Below are 23,968 nucleotides of genomic sequence, written 5' to 3' on the forward strand. Positions count from 1 at the left end.
GAGTGAGCAGTCTTGCTAATGAGGCCACTCGCTGTGTTGCTTCTCTACTACTGTAATGCATGTGTGCGCGAGTGTGTGTGTAGGCAGGTGTATGGCATCACATACATCTGGTACAGTGATGTAGTGCAACACAGCTGCTTGCAGCTGCATCAGAGACTGAAAAACCCAAGATGAGAAAAGGAGTTGAAGTCTGAGTGTGTGTGTGTGTGTGTGTGTGTGTGTGTGTGTGTGAATAAAACAGAGGGGTAATGTGTCATTTGTGTTTTTGTTTGAACTCGGGATGTGTTGCATTCAATGTGTGCATGTCCCAAAAAGCTACTGCGCATTTATTTAATAGGTGAAGTTAACAAAATAGTAAAACAATATCAACTATTGAAATATTGCAAGTCATTTGTCACCATTACATGAGCAAATTGGTTAGATAATGTACAGTATCCAACAAAATAAATATTATTAGTGTGGTGACAGTGTGTATTCCTGTAATCTAACTTGTCCGATAAAAGGAGTCTCTGTTTGGGGTAAAGAGGGAGCTCACGTTCATGATCACTCTGTACTTCTCATCAATCACCCGGCTCAGGTTGCAGAGCAATTATAAAAGTGTGTGCTGCGAAACACTGAATACCCACTAGTGGTGCACTGTTTGTCAGTGGCCTCGCCCTGAGTGCTGCTCCTGGCCGGCTCCTCTCCTGCAGCGTGGTGCTTTCTGGTTGCCACAGCGCCCGGAGCTGCCGTCTGCGGAGTTGGCGTCTGGAGGTCTGGAGAGCCCACAGAGGATCAGTTGCAGACAACAGACAAAACTCTTTGGAGTGTGTGTGTGTGTGTGTGTATATATGTGCAAGTGTGGGTGTTTGTGCAAATGGGAAAACACTTCTGAAAGGCATTGCTGGAAAGATGGAGAGAATGTGTGTGTGTTGATTTTGTGTTTGTGTGCGTGTAGGAAGGTACTCTGACAGACAATGATAAATGTGATCTGATGGACGAAGATGACCAGAGGGTTGTGATAGGGTGAATGTGGCACAACGACATGTCAACCAACAGCAAATATCGATACAAACACGAAAAAAATACAAATAATTATTCCCAATGGCGATATGTTTCACTCTAAGAGCTTGACAAGAATGAAAAGAGAAGTGGAGCATAAGGCCTTGAAAATGAGTCATTTGAACATTGACATGAAGTGAGTTTTTGGCCGAGATTATCGCAGGTTCATCGCAGCTCCCTTGTATCTTTTCACGGTGGAGAAAATCCCACCCAGTTGCGCTTTGAGTTGCGAACAATGCTGTGACTGGACATCATGCAGTGCTCGGCTAATTGATAGTTTTACAACAGGACCTTGACTGCGAGATGAAATATTTACACTGCTGTATTCCTCCGCTCAGGGAGTTGACTTCTGCTCCTGCAATATTCATTTAGCATCTTGTGCTTTTTAGTTGCTAAAAGAGAAAATCAAAAGCAACAGAGTGATTTCTGAAAATTGCTTCCTCTTTGATAAGTTCCCCCGCTTGACATGGAGGAGTCAGACCTTTGTGGCTCGAGTCAGGAGTCAATAGGCCCTCACGGGGGGAGCACTGTGCATACTGTAGATAATACTTTAAAAGAGAAACCAAGTCTACTTGTGCAGCTCCCTCAGTGCAATAGAACAGAACAAAAAGTAGCGACATATGAGTCTCTGTGTAAAGTAAAGACAAAAGGCATATTTGATGGGAGAAGTACTCTGTACTACAAATGTCTCTCTGATGTAAGAGAATGGTTCTGTTTTCTGATGCTGTTAAATTAAAAAGAAAGTGGAGAAATTGGTCTCCCAATAAAAGAAGAAATGCACAATGTAGGAGGTTAGATTTTTTATGATTCTGCAGTCTAGGTTAAATATTTAATATGTGTTGTATAAGTAATTTTTCCAGTGCACTCCGATACTGTTGATGCAAGATATAAAAAAGGGACACAAAGCAGACTTGTCGTCCTACAAATCCATTTGTAATGGTTGAGTGTGAGATTTTGTGCATAACATGTGCAGGTGTGTATGCACATGCTGAAAAATCACATATAAAAAATTCTATTTAAACCCCTTTTTACTTTTTTAAACTTACATGGATATAGTGTTTAATGTACAAAAGTGTAAATTAAACATACTACTCTAAGTAATTTCCAGGGGCCCTCTCAATCAAAACAATAATTTAAAGACCTAGTTTGATGATGGGAGTTGTCTTCACCATCGTTGTCGAGGAAAATCTACCAGACTCGACTTAGGGGCAAATCAGATTTGCTGGTAAGGTAATGTATTTAAGTTGTAATCATGTTATGCAGCAAACGACAATGATTGACCGTGAACCATTACGACTGACACACAAACAACTGACTGGGGAACTGGCTACTAGTGTGGTTTTCCTTCATCAAACAACATTTGTCATGAAAGTTACGGCAGAGACAGGCAAAGCCACAGGTAAAGCGGATATGACGCAAATAAAAGGTGAAAAAAATGAAACATTCTGATTTCTCAGAGTTTGAACATTTTAGGAAACATTTTGGAAAATTCAAGTACTGAGTCTATAAACATAACTAAATCTACTTCTAATGAAGCATTATTACATATTATATCTGTAACCTCATTTATTCTTGATAATATTTGACAACTTGCATGAAGCCAATACTTAAAAAAGTGTGCATATTATTTAACTACAACATATGTGTGCATTTCTATGGGCGTAAGGATTATTCAGCATTATCCAAAGTCCATTCAGCACTGCTTGGGGCTGTTTGGTGAGCGTACAGATGCAAGGTGCCAAGCAGACATCTAGCACAGAAGGTAGTGTCTGGAACACTGGAGCCTCGGGCATCTCTCCTTTCTGCGCCACATACTCTGCACTAAAAACTGACTGCTTCATCAAGTACTGCTCAGCTACATAAGACATGTTTTAAAGGCAGGTTTCTGTTTTCCAGAAGAAGCTATTGAAGTCCTTCAATAAAAACGGCAGAAAGGACGGGCGAAGAATAACAAGGTCACATTATTCAAGTAAATGAGTATTGTGTGTACACAAATGATGCTTTTAAGTTTACAGTTATAAGTGGTCCCAAATGTAAAATGATGAATTCAACCATTCCTAGACAAAGCAATGGATATTTATCAAGTAACTGAAGATGTAACAGGGAAATGACTCATAGTTAAATCTGATGAATCTATTCTCTTTTTTTGAGGTTTACGTTTTAATGGCCTCAGACAAATACAGACAAATGTAATAAACTAAAAAAATGTATTGTTATCATAGTTGCAAAACCACATTTTTCATAAGTAGCTATGTGGTAATTATGGAAATGTTTGCGCCTGCAAATTATTAATGTTACATAGATCTGTTCAAAATGTATGGTGCAACCTCTTACAGGTGCAATAGTGTAGAGAAATGGGTTTGCATTTAGGTATAATAGCAAGTGTGTCTTCGTTTAGTAACTGAACATTCTGCTTTGTTGAAATGTTTTGTTGTTCTTACCTTTCTTCCTGCGCGCTTCCTTGATCTCTTCACACATGCGGTCAAACTCAGGGTCGAGCTCAGCGGCAAATATAGCGTGGGCAGAGTCCTTTAAACTGCACGCTCGGTGCCTGATCACCTTGTCTGAGAAAAGAGGAGACAGCAAAACGAGTGTCACATAACATAAAACTCTTTGAAGGGTATGCCCTTTGTAACAGAGGATATGAGGCAGTATTTCTGCCATTACAATGCAAGAGTTTTTATTCCCTTAGATATAAATTTCCTTTTCTCCCATCATCAAGGCTTGTGCTGGACAGTAGTTTGCAGTTTGATGTTGCATGTTCTCTACATCCTATCATGCATGTAAGGCAAAGAGTTGATGGAAAGCCTTCCCCATTCTACTGTATCTGTGAGAAAGGGGGTTGTAGCATTTTCTCACAGTTTGGAATATAAGTATGGACGCAGTATTGGCTTTTTGTTTGAGAAATTTAAACGAGAGAACTCAGACATGAAACAAAGTCTTGACATCCATTTAAGACGAGGGTGGGTGCATACATAAACACACACGTGAAGACAAGTACAGTATACAGGACAAATTACTGACATTTTTTTTATGCGCACTCATTCTCTCTAACAGGCACAGTCCTTCATAACGTTTATGCTTCTTTACCCTTAGATGTATGACAGCATCATTAAAACTCTCCTCCTTTTCATGCTCTCACATTCATGGAGAGAGAAAAGAAAAGAAAACTCAGATGAAGAGGAAGGCCAGAAGCACAGCCACTGTAAACAGGCCGTCTCTCATTACGGCAGGCAGAAGGAGAATGGTTCAGGCAGAGAATGACAGAAGGGTCACAATATGCCAGCTTCCTTTGTCTAATGAGGATGGCTGGCTAATTGCGCTGGAGGCTAGATTTCTCTCCGTGTACCTGTGTGCGTAAGACAGTATTTCTAAGTGTGTGTTACCTGCAAGTACATTACAAGGGCAAAAATGCCTTCCACTGGTAGGCGTCAAGGTCCAGGCACAATAACGAAAAGGTAATCAGCATCCTTATGGGCCCTGCCTAACCTCCCCTTTAGAAACAGAAAAGGGCATCCTAGTAAACAACCCTGCAGTTTACATGTTCTTTCATAGGGAGGTTAAGGATTAACGCCATATCCCGTCAAATATTTGTTACACCGAGTCGCATTGTTGAGATATTGAGCAGATATTATCCTTTTAACATGAAGTAATTATTTAGCAAGGTGGGGAGGTAGAAGACAAGGAAGCCGACGTGATTTTACATGGAAGACGCTACGATGAAGACAGTGTGAATGACAAGGATAACCCGACCACAGAGGGATAATGAGGGTTTTTTCTCAGCACTTTGTGAGCTGGTGTAGAACTTCCCCAGGAATCATAATTGTGCAGGGTCTGGGCTATATTCCCCGGGCCGGGCATTGGATGAGCAGGCAAGAGCCTTCGTTAGTCTTCTTTATTAAACTGCGTAATTGCATTTTTCCGCTTTAGTGTATCATTTGTAGAACCTGCATTCCAACAAATGACCTAGGCCTTTGCCTGCAAAGACAGAGATATGATTTATTCATTTGAGCTGGCAGAGAATTGCTTCCCATTAGTATCAGCCAGCTATATCCTTGTGAGGGAACCGAAGCAGCTAAACACACAAGGCGAAATTAAAATGGTCACATCAATTGAATAGTCAGAAGCAGACCTACTGTATGCAGCTTTCAATTAACATTCACTTTATTTCTACTAAGGATTTGATTCTAGTAGAAAGAACTTTTTTATTCTTTTGTGCAACAAGTTTTTTCCAAATTGTCCATGTTTTTTTGTGTACAAACAAACATGTATCTCTCTTTACACAGGCCTTCTCTGTCATGCACGAAAGTAGAACATTTAAACAAGTTATACAAATCCAATTTATTTGGAAGCTACTGCAAATAACAGGCCTCTTTGTTTGTTTGTGTGTGTGTACATGAGTGTTCCAGTACTCATTATGAAGGCCGTATTCGGCTTAAAAAAAAGGTGCTGAGGGGAAGGGGGGATGAGGTAAAAGTTGGTTCGAATTGCAAGAAAGGAGACAATTAAATTTTCATGCATATGCAGCCTTTCTTTAACTACAGAGCATGAATTACACAGTGGTAATGCTATTTTCACTGGGCTATATGCATTTCACTTCATTTTAATTTCCAAGTTGAAGAAAACTATCTGGAGGTTCTGCAGTTTTACTGCCTGGAAGCTCTCTTCATAAGTCATTCAGTGGTAAATCTAATTACTTTTTTACTCACACAGACAGCCTAATGGAACACAACAATAACTAGAGAAACAAATTAAACATATTTAGATAGTCCAATGTTGACTTATTATCAATGGTTAGTAATATACCACCACAAAAGGTAGATTTAGATATAACTATTACTATATGTATTATAGATAATGGTATAAGACATATATGAGTTTGGGATTTTTTTTAAATCAACAACCTTGAGAACCTGTTAGCTTTCCTACTGTAGGTTGTATGGGAAGCACTGTAAGATCAGGAGAGAGTTTATCTCTCTAAACAGATTCTCTATGTGAATATACAGTACCTACAAAAGTGTTGCTGTTTGTGTTCTGTGTGGAGAAAGGTTGGACTCTTGTGGACTTGTCACAAGGTAAACAGTGTACGGCAAACAGAAGACAGAGTCTTGGCCCAGATATACACTGTCTACCCAAATATTGTTTGTTGCCCCAGAGGCTTATTTGTTGTTAGCTATGGGCTCCAACGTTGATAGAGATAGAGCTGTGATGAACTTAGCACGAGATTAGTGATATGATTGTGCTTACGTACAGTACCTAGAGGCACTGTCTGTTGGATAGCAAGCACAAAAATTGCGCACACATTTTTAAGTATTTTATCTCTACATTGCATGTGCATGCCTGTAGAGTATCATAGAGGTATATGCATGTGTGTATTCATGAATGTAATTTTCCTCCTCACCTCCAGGGTCTTTGTCAGGATTGTATTCTAAAGCATTACTGGAGATGAGGTCAATATCCCCCAGGAACTCTTTCACTGTCAGGTACTTGTGGGTGTCAATCTTGGTCATGACAGTAGACAGGTCCATGGGCTGCAGAATCACTTCCAGGTAGTCTGACACCTGACACACAAAAACACAATATTAATAAAAGGTCTAAAACCAGCTTTGTCAAACTATGGACATACCAGAGTGTGCATTTCTCTCCGAATGCATCCTCACTTGCCTCATCAATGTCAACTGGCTTGCTGAAGATGTTAAAACGTTTGTCAGTGGCCAAGCGTTTGGTCACATCCCTGAGAAAGAGCCTGAGCTCCCGTAATGTGTTCTCCTCCTGTTCAGCAAGACGGCGCTGTTCCTCTGCTGACAGCACTCTGGGGCCTGGAGCCTCAGCCACTGGCAGTACCTCTTCACGTCTCCCTGTTCGGAAAGAAGAAGAGGACAACCCAAAATAAATACACTTTTCACACAGCTCCCGTCAATGAGCAAGATGTAAAAATCTGACACCAATAGTTTCAGAAAAAGGGTAAAGAATCTGTCTTTGATCGCAGCTGCACAACAAAACACAAAGGCCTCTGCTGGATGCCAAATCCCTACAACCAACTAGGTATAAAATATAAGCAGAGCTGGACATAGGCTAGAAAACCAAACAGTTCCATCTCAAACGTGATCTGTGTCCATTTCCTTTAACACCATTAAAAACACAAGAAAAAAAAGTTAGCCTTGGAAAAAACATGTTTTAAGATTCTTGCAGATGAAGAAAATAATACAGCCACATTCCTTCCCAAACAGAGATTTTGAAACACACTAAGGAATAGCCTCTGGCCATGACAGAGTGATGAAGCAAGGTAAGCAGATATCCTTCCTCTTCTCCCAAGGCACCAGTCTTAGCCCAAGGCATCTGCAGACATCGTTAGGAGGGCTCCACAGCACCTAAGGCCACTTCACTCAGGAGCTGCAATCCAAACCCTGATTCTAATTATGGCTAATAGCGGCCGGGCCTGTCTCAGAGTAATTCCATTCCCTCCTTCTGTGCTGTCCTCTCTGCTGGAAGTCAGCCTGCTGTCTTAGTCAGGCCAGAACCCCTGAAGAGCACAGAGTAAGTAAAGCAGGGGGCCCCTACCTTATGTCAATGAGGAATTGGCAGTGCGCTGCTAGGCACCATTTCCATTCAAAAGCCTGGGTGGACACTTCGGTCATATTGAACGGAGCACTGGAGAGCACAGAGGAATGTGACGCAACAGCCCCTTGTTTAAAGATTGACATTTAGAAGACCCCTTGTGACGCCACCTTTGCTTGTTTACACTGAAACGCACAAAGCATGTATTCTGCCACATAATGTGTTATTTCAAGGCGCCGGCATCCTGTCCTGCCATGAAGACTCTCCCTTTTCCACAGACTGGCTTTAAATCTACCGCAACTGCAGACATAAGCAAAATAATGCCCCCTTCAAATCCGTGTTTGTACTTTTCATATAGAACGGCGAGGTGTAATAAAAGGAGCTTAGGACATTGGGTAGTTGGAATGTATCTGTCCGAGCTCACATTGGGCCAATTTTACACTTGAGTGTGCACAACCTTAAATATCTTGCATCTTTATGCCTCTCCTCTCAATCTGATATGAAATCGATTCTGAACAGGTCCATCATTTAACTCCAGTGTGCAAATGTGATGTAGGTGCAAACAGGAGGATCCTGCAAACACGCCAATCAAACAACTTCTGATCTAAAAGTGAGAAAGACTGCAAACACGTGGACAACACTGCCCTCTAGGAATGACAGCAGAGATGTACGGGTGAATACAGTATTTACCTGTGTTCCTGAGGCGTGGTGGAGCCCGGGTTGCTTGGACCAGCAGCAAGTTAGAGAAGAAGCTCCTCCTCTCTTCTTCTCCTGGAGGGCACAGTGTTACTACCTCGCCGTAGGTCCTCTGGAACAAACTTCTCACCTGTATTCAAAACAATTAGGGAAAATAGCCATTACCATATATTGTAAACCCTGACAATTTAAACTACTTTTTATTTATATAGAATGTAGAACAAGCATGGAAGCAATGGTACAATAGCACTTGTCATTTATGTCACAGATTCTGTCCTTTGTCTGAGGTTTTGTTCATAGGGCAGTACACAAAATCGACACTGGGTAGATAACTAAAAGAGCACAATGATAAATATTAAAGTCTTGAGTATGCATATGTGTCCGTTCTCATCAGCCACTACACGAGGTGAAAGCACAACTGAACAAAGTAGAAACTCAAACACGCTGCTTGGATAGTAAATACTTACATTTTTTAGGTCCAGCCTTCTCATTTGAGTGCAGACCAGTGATAAAGCATTATTCCCCAGTATCAATTAGTTTTTCCTTTTTTTTTTATGCCAATCACTTTCTTGCTTTATTCATAACATATAGAGAAAAAAAGAATGATAATGTGATACATAAGCCATAACCCAGCTACCTTACTGTCTAGTGAGAGTCTACACTGGGGCTACAGGGGGCATCAAAGATCCCAACCCTGTTCTGTGATTGAGCTCTATGAGGCTAAGGCTGCTCCCGACGGGAAGCCCTGTTGCTGGCTAAGCACCTGCTTTCCACTTTATCTCCCCCCATCTGTCTTTCACATCGATCCCCTCCTTTACGAATGGCGTGTTTGTTCTCCCTTTCTCTCTACATCTTCCTCTGTTCTCTTTCTTATCCTCTCTCTCTGGATTGCACAAGAGGGGGGGAAAAAAAGGAGGAATGGAAAATATACGAGGAAAACAGTAGGGGAGACTGAAGCTGTCAAAGTAGGAGGCAGGTAATGATTATCAGTACTTTTCATCATGGTATGAGCTGCAGGGGTGTTGACACAGGGAGGGCTAGCAGATCTGTGAGGATAGATGAATGGTTTTAAAGAAGGATGGGCTTTAAATGAAAGAGCTTGAAATAAAAAGAAAATTGGGGACTGACTAGAGAAACTTTAAAATACAACTGGACACCCGTTCTCATAGCATGATCAATTCTCACCTTAAACCACACTGACAATGTGAGTACACTTTAATTTTTTCAGGGATGCTCTTTCACTATTTCAACAGCCAACTAGGTGCTCAAGAAACAAAGGACCAAATATGAAAGAATGGTACTGTCTGACGGGAAGATTTTACCAGGCGAAATATAAAAAGTCAGTCAGCTCGTGTTGTAAATTTGTTTATTTTTTACATTTGCAAAATAATTCAGAGCAGATAATAGGTAACAAACATTTTCTCCACAAGAAAAATGTCTTTAAGATGTTAGCAAACTAAAGATGTCAACTGTGACACCGAATAATGGTTGATGTAAAATCTTAGAAATAAAATAATGTAGCGTGCTCAATGACTTCACCTTAAAAATTTACCGTCTCAGTAACTCAACTGTGACAAAAAACAATGAAAAGGAATTTTAAAAAAAACTATTAAAGCAATCTGGCATTTTGAGATAAACCCCATCTGCTGAGCTCACAAGGCCAATAAACAAAAATATGTCGCACACATTTGCAGAGTGCAGACATTTTCTGTGACTTATATTTGCATAATGCAGTTCTACTTAAGCAGAGATAATGCACATTTTCTATTTTCCAATATTTTGTGTTCCAAGTGAATAATGCATTAGCATTGACCAAATTTTAATTTAAGTTAAGCAATTTTGTGTCTTTTTTGCTATTACTACTAAACAACATGTTATCAGCATTATCGAGCAGCCGTTTGCCACCCATCTCACTAAATATCAGTAATGGCAATTGAAAAACCCATATCCAAAATCCACCAAAAGTAAAGGGTCTGAATACATTGGTGAGGTGACATAGCTGTTGTTTACTACATTACATCTGTTGTCCCTCAGCACTGACACCAGATTCCTGGTGCATCAATAATCGTGTCCTTGGGGCAAAATGGAGCGTAACATTCATAATTAACATGCAGTTCATGCATTATAATGCACTTGTGATGCCACAGAACACAGATCCCAAAAAATGTGTTAAAGCGGTAAATATAAATACTGATGCGACGCCATCTCTCCCTGACTGCTGTCAATAACGGCTGTTACTTCACCCTGACAATCTCATGTTCTAGCAATTTCCATCAGTCCTCCACCGAAAAAGCAAGTCAATCTATGCATAGTAAACGGCTGTTAAGGGAGGGAAGGAGGCCATGTAGTTGGACCCGAGCCTGCAGTGTCAGTTTTGGCTGGGGAGGGATGCTGCCTGCTCCCTGCTGAGGTTTGGAGCTGAGACAGCAGCTGTCACTGTGTTCTCGGAGCCAGAGAGTGAAGCAACACTATGAAAGATAGCCAAATCACTTAAAGCACCAAAGACTGTAGCATGTCCATGACTAAACATTAAAACCAAACGTTGCCCGAATAATGCTCCAGAGACAAAAAAATAAGCAGCATCGTTTAACAAAAACACTTTCTTGATCCAATTACTGGACAAAACTAAAACTGTAAGTTTGCGAATCATACTCTCTCTGGAAAGCCTGGGACAACGTTTCAGTGGGTCCAACTACAAGATATGATCCCCTTAGCATCATAAACACAGAGCTTGTAATCTTTGCATCACACTGAAAATCACCATCAGCTGTAGCTCTGTGGAATCTGTCCTCAGTGTTTTGGACAAACAAGCCTGATTAGATGTGAACTACACAAAATGTCTGCACAATTTGGTCCAGACTTTCTCCGGCGTTTCCCTTTCACATATGAAGAATGCAGAAGGAGATTCTCCGTGCTGATGCGTTCACAAAGAGAGAGAAAAGGGTGATGCAGGCAAGACATAACGTATACATTTCTCTACGGAGATTACGTGTTTTGTTTACAGTACATTGACACCAGCGTCAGCCTGTAGCACCAAAGGGGGGGGTGTTTTGCGTCTGTTGTGTGTTACAAACATCATCAACACTTGCAGTGAATCCTGCTGAGAATCTCCTGCTGTTTTCTCACACTGGCTCACTCGGACTAGAGTTTTTACTAAGGGGCAGGCAGTTCACTAAATGTCTGACAACAGCAATACACACAATTCGATTTTCGGACTGTTTTTGAGATGACTGATTGAGGTCATGTCAGAGAAGGATGAAAACAAATAACAGTAAACCGTCTTTAGTTTTTAATTGATGTCTTTATCTGGTCATAGGAAGGTTCAACATAATATGAGATTTTGCTCCCAAATAACCAGAATCGCTGATATTCTAAATAATTCATTGAACAGCTGCAATTACCAAAACTGCTAAGCTTTCAAACGGAAGCTTGTCTGAAGCACCCAGTGGGGCCAAATGGAGCTTATTTCAAAGAGATCAATCTTCAATTCATTAACAGAGCAGCCAAAATGTCAGCGGTGTTAAGAGTCAATTTCTCAGAGTAAATAAAAGCATAAACTGGGCAGCAGTCCAGCACAAGGGTAATGCAATAATGTTCATCTTTCTGTCAAGCATTCATCATCACACATATTACAAAGGGTTTTATCATTGTCAGTGTGGGAGGACAGAGGCCAGTTGTGTAGTACAAGCAAACTAATGTGCTCTTAAAATTGACTTTATAAAAGAGTAAAGAGAAGATGTTTTAAACCTGCTGGTTTAAATTGGGCTGTTTGCTTGGCCTGTGGTAATGCTGGTTGCTGTTGTCTCTCTGAAACTTTAAAAGTGACCTGCAGTAATTGAGCCCCAGCAAGTTAAGCAGGACTCAGTCCACAGAACCATGCAGTTGTTCACCTGTTTATTCAAAGCTTGATAAAACTCGACTCAGTACACAGAACCCCGAGCTGCTATGAAGTGCTGGTCGCCCATTTATTGCAAACTTTATTAAAACTGAAAGTATCGCAGGTCCAAATCGCACCAAATTCAACACTGCACTTCCTTGGGCCCTTAACAATACACATGGCAAGTGTGAAGCCGATAAAATGAACAGTTCTCAAGATATGTGAGCCACATAGACAAAGACAATTATTTCTGGAATTAGATAGATAAATAAAAAAAGTTAAGAAAGAAAGTGATTCACAAGTGCAATGTTGTAACCCTACTGTGAACTAGCAGTGCGAGTCACTAAAATGGATAGCACAGAAGAGAAAGTCTTCTTAGTATAAGGACAGCCTTGATACCCTCATGCTGGCTCAATTTTGCCTTGAGCACACCGTTGGTCCCATCAAGTTTCCCAATCAACATTGCTTTGTGTTCAATGACCAAAGAAAAGGTAATATAAGGAAAGCAGTAATTGCCAATCCTGCACGGTTTCTGCCAGTCACCAGGTATGTAATGAAGAGCTAAATGGTCTGCAGGATGTAATTACCTCCATTTTCATGCTTAATTTGTTAACACAGCATGTGAATCAAAGAAAATGCTGGAGTTAAGTAAGGTAAAACCTAAAAACAATGCAGAGAATTGCAGGGAACTATCAAGCAAAACATAAAGAAAGTGAAGAATGGCATGAAATAAAGATAAGACTAGAAGAGAATAGGAACGAATAAAGAGAAGAAGTGGCGACTAGAGCTTTAGAGATTAAAAAAGCCCAGGTGTCTCCCTGTCAGCTACAGGGAGAGAAAGATCCCAGGAGCCCTTCCAGCTGTGAACCATGTCCAGGGTTGATGCATAAATACAGAAACAGGAAAGAAAAAAAAAACAGTCTGCACAGACATTCTGATAGGGTGTGTGTTTCCTGGGCCTGCCAACCCTCTGACCTAATTAAATCCCTTCTGTTGCTTGACGAGAGGACCCTCCTCCTCATTTTCCTCAATCTCTTTTTCCAGTCTAATTTTCTCCCATTTCCCCTCACTCTCTCAATCCCTCCCTAACAGCCAAGCCCACTGCGGGTGGTCTGACTCTGCTTTGGCTTTCAGAAAGAGAATAATAAATCCAAGGGAAAGGATAAAGGAGCAATGCTGAGGATACCAAGGGAGAAAAGTGGGCAGTGGGATAAATGACAAGAAAAGCCAGATGGAGCCAAAGTAGATAAAAACTCTGTGGGTGCAGAAGACCTTGACTGTGAACTCTGTGTGTGTCTGCACCAGTGCCCCTGACTATGAGAGGAAAGAAAGAAACCTTTGAATCAGGATTTAGCCTCTATTCCATTTTTTTTTTAAAGACTCCAGGTTAACACACGACCCTGTCAAAAAATGGAAGCAATTTCATCAAAAGTAATATGCAAACCCAAAACATATGACAGGCCTCCAGTTAAATCTGAAAATGTCAGCTCAGATGCGTACGCGAGTGTGGCCACTAATACCAGGCATTAACATGGGTCTTGGGGGATGCAATCACTAATATAAATGTCAAAAATGCATTGAGACCCAATCGCTCAGACAGCATTTGGAAATCTGGGTTGCCTGTGGCCACATTCTTTTACCAGTGTGTGCGCGAATGTGTCTGGGTCCACATCAAAGGACCTCCCTACTCAACTGGCATCCTCTCAAAACACACACTTTGTCCAGGACATTTTGACAAGCATGTAGAGTTTACAAGTGCACAAAACATATTTGGCTGGAACAAACCAAAGTAAACCCCGGTTTGCCATTTTAGGATTTCCTCATTTCTGGCAGAATAGGCACAGGAAGTGCATTGCTAGCCTTTCACCAGCTGAAAACAACACCTCTGGTCATTGCAAAAGGAAATTATGCGCTTATTTACATACTGATAATAAGTGGTCACTCAACACGCATGTGGAGACCTCTTCTAATGTCTTGGGTGAACCCTACTATTAGGAACTTTCCTCTTGTGATCGCATCATACACGGCCAGGTATGAACAGAGCTTGTGTGTGTACCTCTTCTGACAGCTGTGAGTAGTGAGTCTCCGCAGTGGCGAGGATAAGGATAGGGCTGAAGGAGGGCACATCCTGCAGCAGGGTGAGGAAGGTGCTCTTCACAGTGTCACCCACTGCCTCCCACCACTCAGAGATATGTGGCATGAAGACAACACTGGGTACGCTGCGGCAGGCCTCACGAAATACCTGCAAACACACAGATAGGTCAGTGCTGCCTCTGTATTGACCTTAAGTCAGGTATGTTGTTTATTCTCTCCAACCACCAATACAAATGGCCTGCATGTGCGTGAATATCTGCACATACATCTGCATGCGTGTGTGAGTGTGTGTGTTACCTGAGCACAGGACTCTTCTGGAGTCTTAGCACTGACAGAGTAGAGAGTGGGCAAGTCCAGGCGATGCACTGGCAGCTTGTCCAGATGGTGCAACAAGGCAGGGGCCAAGTTGGAGCTCTGTCCTGAGCCTGAGGCCCCCGTCAACAACAGACGAGGCCGGTATGCTGTGGGCTGTTTGAGGGCGGAGCTGGAAGCAGATGGGAGTTCATAGTTAGCTTTGTATATATATTACGTCATGATCACTGACTGTTACACATAAGAAGTTTAAAAAACGTTTGGTTCATTAAGAAACTGTGGCGGGACAAATTAGGATGTCCCGTGACACAGCAGTCTAGAGAAAAAGAAAGGCTAACGCTGTTACAGGTCTGACAAAGTGAGGTGATAAATGGAGACCCTGACACCGAAAAGAAAGTTTAAGATACCAAGTTAAGACATTAGAGGAAGCATAGGAAAAGCTGTAAAGTCTGCGCTAACATCGGCCTTCTAATATATAAAAGAGATAACTTTGTGTACCTGTGATATGGGCACACAGAGGGCAGCATCCCCGCAGCATAGGCTCTGCTTATAGCAGATTTAGACGATCTGCATTTGCTCATAATTCCACTAATCCTACTGAGAGCTCTGAAAATGTGAGGCAAGCCAGAAGGGACTCGGTCTCTGCCCTCATCTTGCTCTTACATGATTATGGTTTATCTGTGACTCCACCTGAAGGACAGTAAAATTGAAGCTACTAGAGATCTGTGGGCTCCATTGTGGTGCAGTTGTCTGATGAAGTCAGAGAGCCAATAGACATTAAATGCTGGTGAAGTGCTGTCTAAATACCTTTTGTTTACCAGCAAAAAAAAAAAGGATAAAAAAAAGATAAAAAAAGTATATATATATATATATATATATATATATATATATATGTGTGTGCGCGCCTTTTATATAATCACACACAGCGCTTTAATAGGGAAAAAAGCAAAAGCATATTGTATATGGTTTGAAGACTTGAAGCTTGATAAGCACTTACTGGGTTCATCAATAAGTGGTTCCAGTAAATGAAAAGCAAAAGGTCAGTGCTTGATTAATTCAGTTTCTTCTTCCATCTCAATTTCTGTCCGAATTTCTGAACGGAAGCAAAGATTGTGAGTCAGATTTCAGAGCTGTCTTTTTGCCGTCTCTTTTCACTTTTATCCTCTCGTCTGATCTAACCCTGTGGTCTCCACTAGATCTGCCTGTGAAGCCACTGAGCGGTTTGATGCTCATTCATGTTGTTATACAGTTTGACATGTTTAATGACTTGTGTGGGAAATAATGGGTCATGTTTGAATTTAGAGTTGTCCCTCTGAGGTTGGGTGGTGTGAAAATCTTCAAACCAATTTAATATTAAGTCAAACATCAGACTGGACCGGTGTACCGAAATGCACCACTAGGTGTCACATTTGACTCAGCGAACACTCCCAAGTGGAATATAATGAGACAGAGACCATGAATGAGTGTAGTAACAAAAAAAAAAAATGTTGTACTTTCTTAAACTGCAACTTGCCACCATATGTCCATGAAAAAAAAATGTCTGTGGACTTACGTGGAGAAATGGATGAAGGGTCTGTGCATTGCAGAAGAGAGATGACTCTTTGGGGAGGCAGCAGGCTCGACTTCAAAGATGGAAGCAGAGCCTTCCTCGTCGTCATTGTCGCTGTACAAGTCCTCTTCTAGCAGTTGATTGTCACCGCCTAGGACAGAGAAGAGCAGTGCTTATACAGCCATGCACAAACAGAAACTCAATTTCCCTGAAATTACGGAACAATAATGATGGTAAATGCACTTAAAAAGGTCGTTAGTACAAAGTTCAATCCTAAAAGCAACACTATCGCTGACATTAATGTGGTCATTCCACCAAAAAAGGTGAGAATAAAAAAAGGAAGCTGGCTTATTAGGCGAGACGTAATGTGACTTTTAAGTGACCCAGCAACCTGGGAAATTCATGTCATTATTGGGTGCAAGAAGTACAACTCTGGGACTGTGCTACAGTGCAGCTAATCTGGTGTAAAGACTCTTGACTGGAGTGGGAGCTGGGTTATTGAAGTGCTCACAGGATGACTGGTTATCCAATCTCTGCACAATCACTTCTGCATACTGTTCAGCGTACGCGTTTGACACAAAGCACTTTGTAGTATTTGATTATCTCTATCTCTCCACCTTATTACAGAAGTGCCAACAGGGAAAGCACACTGAGACAGGTAGCAGGGGAGAAGAGGGCAAGATAGAGTCGAGGCGGGAGAAGCAGCAGCAGGAAAGTGAAAACAAATGATACAGCAGTGCGAACAAAAATCTGTGAAGTACGACAAAAAAATGTCCTCGGTCGCATCGGTGTGTCAAACATGTAACTGGTGTGTCTCTGTATTTGACCAAGTCGGGTCGCTTCCTCATCTCATCTCCTCTGCGGACTTACACTCACACACATAGGCCCCTGGCTGGCTCCGCCACCACTCACTCACACACTGACACATGGACATTGAAGCAGAGAAGACAGAGGAGAGGTAGTGATCCAGGAGGTAACCGCGAACAGTGACGACAAAAAGTGTGAATACAGGGTTTCCATGGCGGACCGCTAACGCTAAACGATTAGTGCCGCTATTTCAGGATCAGAGCAAAAGCAACAGTTAGTTTGTACCATGTCCAGTTATAAGGACCTGTCCTGAACGATACTGAAGTTTACTTTGTGTTTGTTTGATTCGCTCCAGAGTTCATTTATCCTGTGCCAAATGTTTAATATATATTCTGGAGCAATTTTTGTTAACAGAGCCAGGAAGTCCATTTTTTTCATTGTTCTGGTTGTGTGTAGTTTATTTGTCAAGAAAATGTATAATAGGTGTATTATTGAAGAGCCAAAAGGCACAGGGAAAACATTTGGGTGCACCTAAATTATGTGCTGGTGCTCCTAAATGAAGAAGTCAGGCACACCAATGTAAAAAGTTAGTCTAGAGCCCTATGCAGCTCAAACTATGTGCCCCTGGGTCCCAGATCCTTACCGTGTGTGTTGTCCCTGTCAGCACACTGAGCGTGGGGGAAGACTCGGAGCAGAGCTTTCAGCACCAAGGAGAAAGAGCTTGCAAGAAGGGGCCTGAGGGTGGGGGACAGGGCTCGGCCAGGGGGAGCCAGGGCCCTCTGGGAGGCTGGGACGATTGTACTTATGGCCTTGCTGAAGTCGCCAGGCCCCAGGACGATGGATGTTACATCTAGCTTCAGTTTGACGCTGCTGCCGTAGATCTGGGGGTAGCGTCGACGCAGCGCCACCAAGGTTGCCTCTGTGCAAAGTGCCTTGATGTCAGCACCACAGTAGCCTTAGAGCAAACCAGACACACAAAAGTTAGTTAATATTTCATTCCTTGATTTAAAAAAGAGACCATTAATGTCAAACAGTTTCCCAGTGATAATTTGACATCAAGGATATAGTTCTATTTACAGATGTCGCTCTTACCGACACATTTTTCTGCAAGTTCATCTACAAATGGCTCAGCCAATTTGGGACTCCAGTCCTGCGTGTGAATCTCCAAGATTTGCTTTCTAGCCTGAAAAGAGGATTTGTGGTGGACAAGGGTAAAAAGATGAGGAGGAGGAGAAAAGAAAGCAGAGTCAGTACATTAAAGAACACGAGTCTCTATATAGCCTTCCTGCAACAATAAGCCAAAAAACACTGATACTGCCATGGTGTCAAATAATTTTTGAATTTATGTGTCATGTACATGGAAAGTTGCATAAGACAAAAGAAAAGAAAACAAAGCATGTCATTGATACCCCGGGAAATCACATCATTAATATCATAACTTAAACATGTCTTACTGAGTATACTCGTATAGGGATGAATACAGAAAGCCGGTATTAAACAGGATTTAGGGCTAATTTGTATAAGACTGCAGTATCAATAAGCTGAGACATTTTCACTTCTGCTCTGTACTAGAGACATGAAGAAAATAATTTTTGCTATTTATTAGTCCTACATGAAGGTTATCTTGCAGAATCTCTCTCACCAACTCCACATGGTTACACGCATGTCCGCACAGAAGAACACATTGCAAACTATATAAACCAGGTGATATAGATTTAATAAAAAAAATTAAATATAAAATACCACAATCAGCAGAAAGCATAGTCCGTCATTACTGTTTTTTTTATTTTGTATATTGATTGAGAGCATGAATGGCTTTAGGAAAGAAACTGATCAGTTCCCGTAGCGCCTGTAGGGTGGTGGCCAGGGCAAGAACAGTCTTTGACAAATTGACTCAAGTAATATGTAAGAACCTACAGCCAAAGTCCATCACAAAAATGTAATGAAGTCATATAAGCATAGGTTAATGATTAATGTAACCATTAGCCAGCCGATTGTTATGCGTTTGTTTGGAAACACAATCTGAAATAGTCAGAGCATCATCTGAACTCAAGAGGTAGAGAGGGTTGTCCAATAACCAGTTCAGTAGTGCAATCCCTGGCACCTCCAGTCTGCATTCAAAGTGTCCTCAAGCAAGATACCCCACCAAATTTCCCCAGATACATGTGCCAACAGTGTTTGAATTGTGTGTAATAGAAAAAGCGCTGCATTTAGGAGCACTGTATGAATGTGTGTGAGTGGGTGAATGCAACTTGTAGTGTTAAGCAATTTGACTGATAGATAAGGCCGGAAAAGATACAGACCGTTTACAATTCAACTAATCATTCAGAAAATCTGTGTTTCAAATAAGTAAAAGCAGTGGCAGATTTACAGATTTGGAGGATGCAGGCAAACTACCACAAAGTAAAAACACAAATAAAAAGGCCCTCATGCAATAATTATATCCTCATTCCTACAACCTGTCACAGTACCGGATTGATAAGCAGTACCAGTAATAGGCTCTGTGCAGATCTTAAATCTTAAAAATACCATTCCTAACTGATGGTGGCCTATTTTTCCCCATTTCGAACCAATAACGCCAGGAGAAAGATCAAAAACTAGCTCTACTGAAGGGCTCGCTCCCACTTCAGCACAGTACGCTCGTCAATTCACTGCAACGTCTCTACAGGACTGTGCTTTGATGATGAGGCTTTAACAACAAAGTGGTCTTTGTCATGAACCAAGGGCAACAGTCTTCATCATCTTTCATCACATCTCCCCTTTCTATGCAAACGGCACAGCTGGGCCATAATTCATACAGGCTTCTTGTGACACCAGGAGGGAGCTGAATAGAGAAGATCACCACTTGCACTATAGCAAGGTTTTTAATTAGTCAGAGTTCACTACTGCTGAGCTTAGCCTCCACTGGCCTGCAGATTAGGCTTTGATTACCAATCATCCTATGGTGTGGACAAACGATGCAAGGTGACCCCATTAAACAGAGTCGATGAGGTGTCACGTACACTGAGGTGTCACGTACACTGAGCTGTTGGTCTGACTCACAGTCACATTGACACACATGTAACATTGTTTTGCGAGTAGCGGGGGGGGGGGACTAGTTTCCCCAAGTGCAGCATTAATGCATTTAGATCGGAATCATGATAAATCTGCTAAAAATTGATTTTAAATTTTCCAGTAAACTAATGAGCATCTGCTTGTTGGATCAAAACGCCCAACAGCAAATTAAAAAGAGCAGAGGAAACTCTTAATAGAGGCTGCGTTTACTAATTCTGTCACCGGACTTAAATAATTAAACAGTAATTACATCAGCATTATCTTGTGTCTCTACCTGAGTGTACTTGTGGGTACAGTATTGTATATGCTTTAAGCTACCCTTACACAAAATACTGCAGGCTGTTACCTAGTGTTTGTTTAGAGAAATACAGACTCAATGCAATGTTTTAGGTTTGCTAATCAGCGCAGCGCCAGACTTCAAGTGATAACAATGCCTGTGTCCATTTACACATGTCCAATATTGATGTTCAGCTTTGTCTCACCTTCTTGTCGGGCAGGTTGAACAGAAACTCCCGGTCAAAGCGTCCAGGCCTCCTGAGTGCCGGGTCGATAGAGTCAAGTCTGTTTGTAGCACCAATGACCACTATCTCCCCACGACTGTCCAAGCCATCCATCAAGGCCAGCAGAGTGGACACAATAGAACTGGACAAAGGGAAAGAGATTATAAGACATTTAGCAATACTTTCAGTATTCTGCTGTATTTAAAATTATACGCCAAATAACACCAAGCAAAAAAACTGCCTGATTATTTTGCAAGACAGTAACAAAATAAAAGCTAACTGTAATTTATTGTGCACACAATGTTCCTGAGACACACTGTTCCTGACTCACTCACACACACACTATTGACCAGGGGCCTGTACTACGAAGCGAGTTCAACATACCCAGGTTATCTTTCCGATATCAGGGTGAATTTAACCTAACAATCACAAAAGGCTAAGCGGTCACACGAAGCTGGTTATCAACTTGTTAAGTCAACCCAGGCTTTCCTACTCTACATATGAGCATGTGTGCATGAAAGGGGCGGCGTTTACTGCGTATTACTTAGCATTAGTAACCATGGTGATTTACCCGATACGAAGCTTGTTCACTTCGTAGGACCGAAATCCCTTAACTAAACCTTAAGTTACCCCAATAACCGCAAATCCTGCTTCCTAGTACAGGCCCCCAGTCTCATAACAAAAAAACAAGGTCTTAATTCTGCAAATACTTGGTCCATCAAACAGGCATAATGAACAAAACAGTGTGAGACAAAAATATCAACTGTAATGTTTCCCTGTTGATAAGATCTCCCTGTGTGTAATGAGCTCGTCCTTTTCCAATTTTAATAAATTGTGCTCCAGGATCGAAATGTTACTCATTTATTGCAAATAGACATTTTTTTAGATAGCGATCTCAGCGATCGACTGCAAGCTGTTTGTTTTAGAAGTGAAATTGTTATAATCGCCGATTTTTTTCCTGCTCTGATTGCTTAATGCGAGTTAAACAAACAAATATGAACTCTAGTATCACTTATGTGAAGCACTAAATCCAGATGCAGCCACAATGTCTTCCAAAAGAAAAATCAAAGCTGCAGTTCCAGCAAACCTCTGCCACCTTTTGGCAAGGAATGTAACAGCAGCAGCAGTTTAAACCTGAAGACATACTTGCATGCAGAAGTGCGCAAGAGGAAAGACACATTCAACACTTTCAGTAACACATATCATCCGATTGTGAAGTAAAGCCAAGGTTTTTGTAGACGTTTGTTAGCATTTAAAAAGTTGTGTGTAAAGTGGATTAGTTTGGTTTGAGACTCTGAGTGACTTACAGGACCTTGATATACTTAAATTCTTTCACTTCCACTTTAATTATGATTCCACACTGATGATTATGGACAACTACGATTGAGCTTGATTAGTAAGTGGAACTGATGTAGTAATTTGAAACTGGGCCATGTTGGATGAACCAGTATGTTTCAAGCATAAACAAATGCACAGAACAGTTGTACATTCTTGTATGAGGGTTACACCACATTAGTCTCACCTGTGTATCTGGTCTTGCCTGCTGGAGCGAACGGGAGCCAAACCATCAATCTCATCGAAGAAAATAATGGATGGCCTCATCAAGTACGCCTGAACAAAAAGATATGTGTAAGGTCAGGCCAAATAAACATTATGCTCATTTCAGTAAGTCAAAAAAGTGAAAAATAAGTTACAATAGGCAGCACACAAGAGACACCATTGAAGCAGCAAACAACCAGTTTTCTATTTCCAAATTATGAATAAATAAGACAAGTGATGGTTGCTAGGATATCAAATTTGCTCTTGGCCTTACCAAAGCACTGACTCACCTGATCAAAGAGCAGACGTAGCTGGCGTTCTGATTCGCCGACCCACTTGCTGAGGCAGTCGGCTCCTTTCCTCATGAAGAAGGAAACCTTCTTGTCTCCCTGGCTACACTCGTTGGCAAGTGCCCGCGCAACCAGGGTCTTTCCTGTCCCTGGTGGGCCGTAGAACAAACATCCTCTGAAAAATGGAAGGGGATAGGAAATGTGTTTTGTAATTTATAGAAACACCATTTTTTATGTACATATGGAGACATAAAACTAAAATTCCATGACAGTGGCCAAGCGTATCTGTTGTGGAGTTTCAATTTAGTCTCTTTTTCCATCACTCAACAAAAAATAGTTACAATCTAGAAACAACCTGCCACATGTTAGTTCCTCTCACCTGGGAGGCTGAATCTTGAATTTCTCAAAGATCTCAGGGTAAAGAAGCGGGAACACTACCATCTCTTTTAGTGACTGAATGTGATTACTGAGGCCACCCACGCTGTCAAATTTCACCTGAGGAGAAAACACAGTTTCCACTTAACATGAATATTTAAAATCTTTGAAAAATATTAGGACGCTCTGTTTGACTACAAAACAAATTGTGACTTCCAAACTACAAACTAATACTAAGATCTACATCTTTTTGTCATTTATTATAATTTCCACTCACAGAGCTATCCAGGTTCATGGGATCCACATCAGCCAAGCTGGCACCCACTTTCCCCCTATCGCGCAAAACCCCGCTTGCCAGGTCTTCTGAATTCAAGTTCATGGGCAAACATCTGTAAAACAAATAAAAAATAATGTGAGTGATTACTTCTGAGGAGTACAACTGCATCATTGCCATTGCTACAACTCTTGTACCCTATCTAGCAGCCCTAGATACCAAATGATTGAGAGATCATTTTAAAGAAAAAGGACATTATAATAAAAAAGTGTTTCAATCAAAGTAGAGGTAAATCAGAGGCAGATGAAAGGAGGTTGAAATGCAGAATATGGACAAACAGAAGTCCTCACCTGTTTCTGGCCCGGGTCATGCTTTTGCTTTTTCGCCGCTCAAACCGCTCTTCATCAGATGACGAGGTGGTGTCACTGCTGTGAATGGCATGTTTCTTCACTCTGGAGAAGTGTGAGAATCTAGATTCAGTATCACACCACAACAGTCCTCAATGATGAAAACAAACCTATTTATAACCACAGACTGGATTCGGCATGGTATTGAAAAAGCAACTAATTACTAACACAACGTTGTAAATTCGGCATCAGATCTGACAGGGACTTTTCACATGTTACAGTTCTACTAACCTTATATGGCTTCTTCGTGCTGGGGATCTGTGGGTGTCAAAAAGTGAGGGGTTGCTCTGTTTTCTGTTCACAGGCTCTGAGAAAGCAAACACAAAACAACTGGATGTCACAGATCTAGACTTAGGTGATATCAAATCAAGTGGACATGTGGCTGAAAATATTCATATAGGCAAGATTGATTTAGAGGGGAAAAAACAGTAATTACCAATAGGTGGTGCCTCGTATCTCTGCACTGTCTTTCGCTGCCTCAGATTGTATGGTCTGTCATTTTCCTCTCCTGCCTCTTCTGCTTCATCCCCTTCATCATCTTCATCGTCATCCCTGGCATCATCCTCCTCTTCCTCGTGAGATTCTGAAAGTCACA

General features: G+C 41.4%; 1 protein-coding gene across 3 annotated transcripts in view; it reads right to left on the bottom strand.

Moving 5' to 3' along the window:
- atad2b (ATPase family AAA domain containing 2B) overlaps window positions 1–23,968 on the bottom strand; it is an 82,589-nt gene that overhangs the window by 54,724 nt on the left and 3,897 nt on the right. For 2 of the 3 annotated variants that reach the window (XM_034579540.1, XM_034579541.1), the window contains exons 7-24: window positions 23,810–23,956; window positions 23,605–23,680; window positions 23,317–23,418; window positions 22,970–23,081; window positions 22,697–22,812; window positions 22,318–22,492; window positions 22,011–22,099; window positions 20,471–20,630; window positions 18,027–18,117; window positions 17,578–17,889; window positions 16,131–16,278; window positions 14,564–14,750; window positions 14,229–14,414; window positions 8,290–8,425; window positions 6,706–6,899; window positions 6,443–6,602; window positions 3,483–3,605; window positions 627–755 (exon numbers count right to left, since the gene is read on the bottom strand). In XM_034579540.1, the coding sequence (XP_034435431.1) occupies window positions 627–755; window positions 3,483–3,605; window positions 6,443–6,602; window positions 6,706–6,899; window positions 8,290–8,425; window positions 14,229–14,414; window positions 14,564–14,750; window positions 16,131–16,278; window positions 17,578–17,889; window positions 18,027–18,117; window positions 20,471–20,630; window positions 22,011–22,099; window positions 22,318–22,492; window positions 22,697–22,812; window positions 22,970–23,081; window positions 23,317–23,418; window positions 23,605–23,680; window positions 23,810–23,956 (2,643 nt within the window). The remainder of the gene's footprint in view (window positions 1–626; window positions 756–3,482; window positions 3,606–6,442; window positions 6,603–6,705; window positions 6,900–8,289; window positions 8,426–14,228; window positions 14,415–14,563; window positions 14,751–16,130; window positions 16,279–17,577; window positions 17,890–18,026; window positions 18,118–20,470; window positions 20,631–22,010; window positions 22,100–22,317; window positions 22,493–22,696; window positions 22,813–22,969; window positions 23,082–23,316; window positions 23,419–23,604; window positions 23,681–23,809; window positions 23,957–23,968) is intronic. The other variant, XM_034579542.1, reaches the window with a different exon arrangement.

Source organism: Hippoglossus hippoglossus, chromosome 24 (genome assembly GCF_009819705.1).
Source record: "Hippoglossus hippoglossus isolate fHipHip1 chromosome 24, fHipHip1.pri, whole genome shotgun sequence".
Taxonomy (NCBI): Eukaryota; Metazoa; Chordata; class Actinopteri; order Pleuronectiformes; family Pleuronectidae; genus Hippoglossus; species Hippoglossus hippoglossus.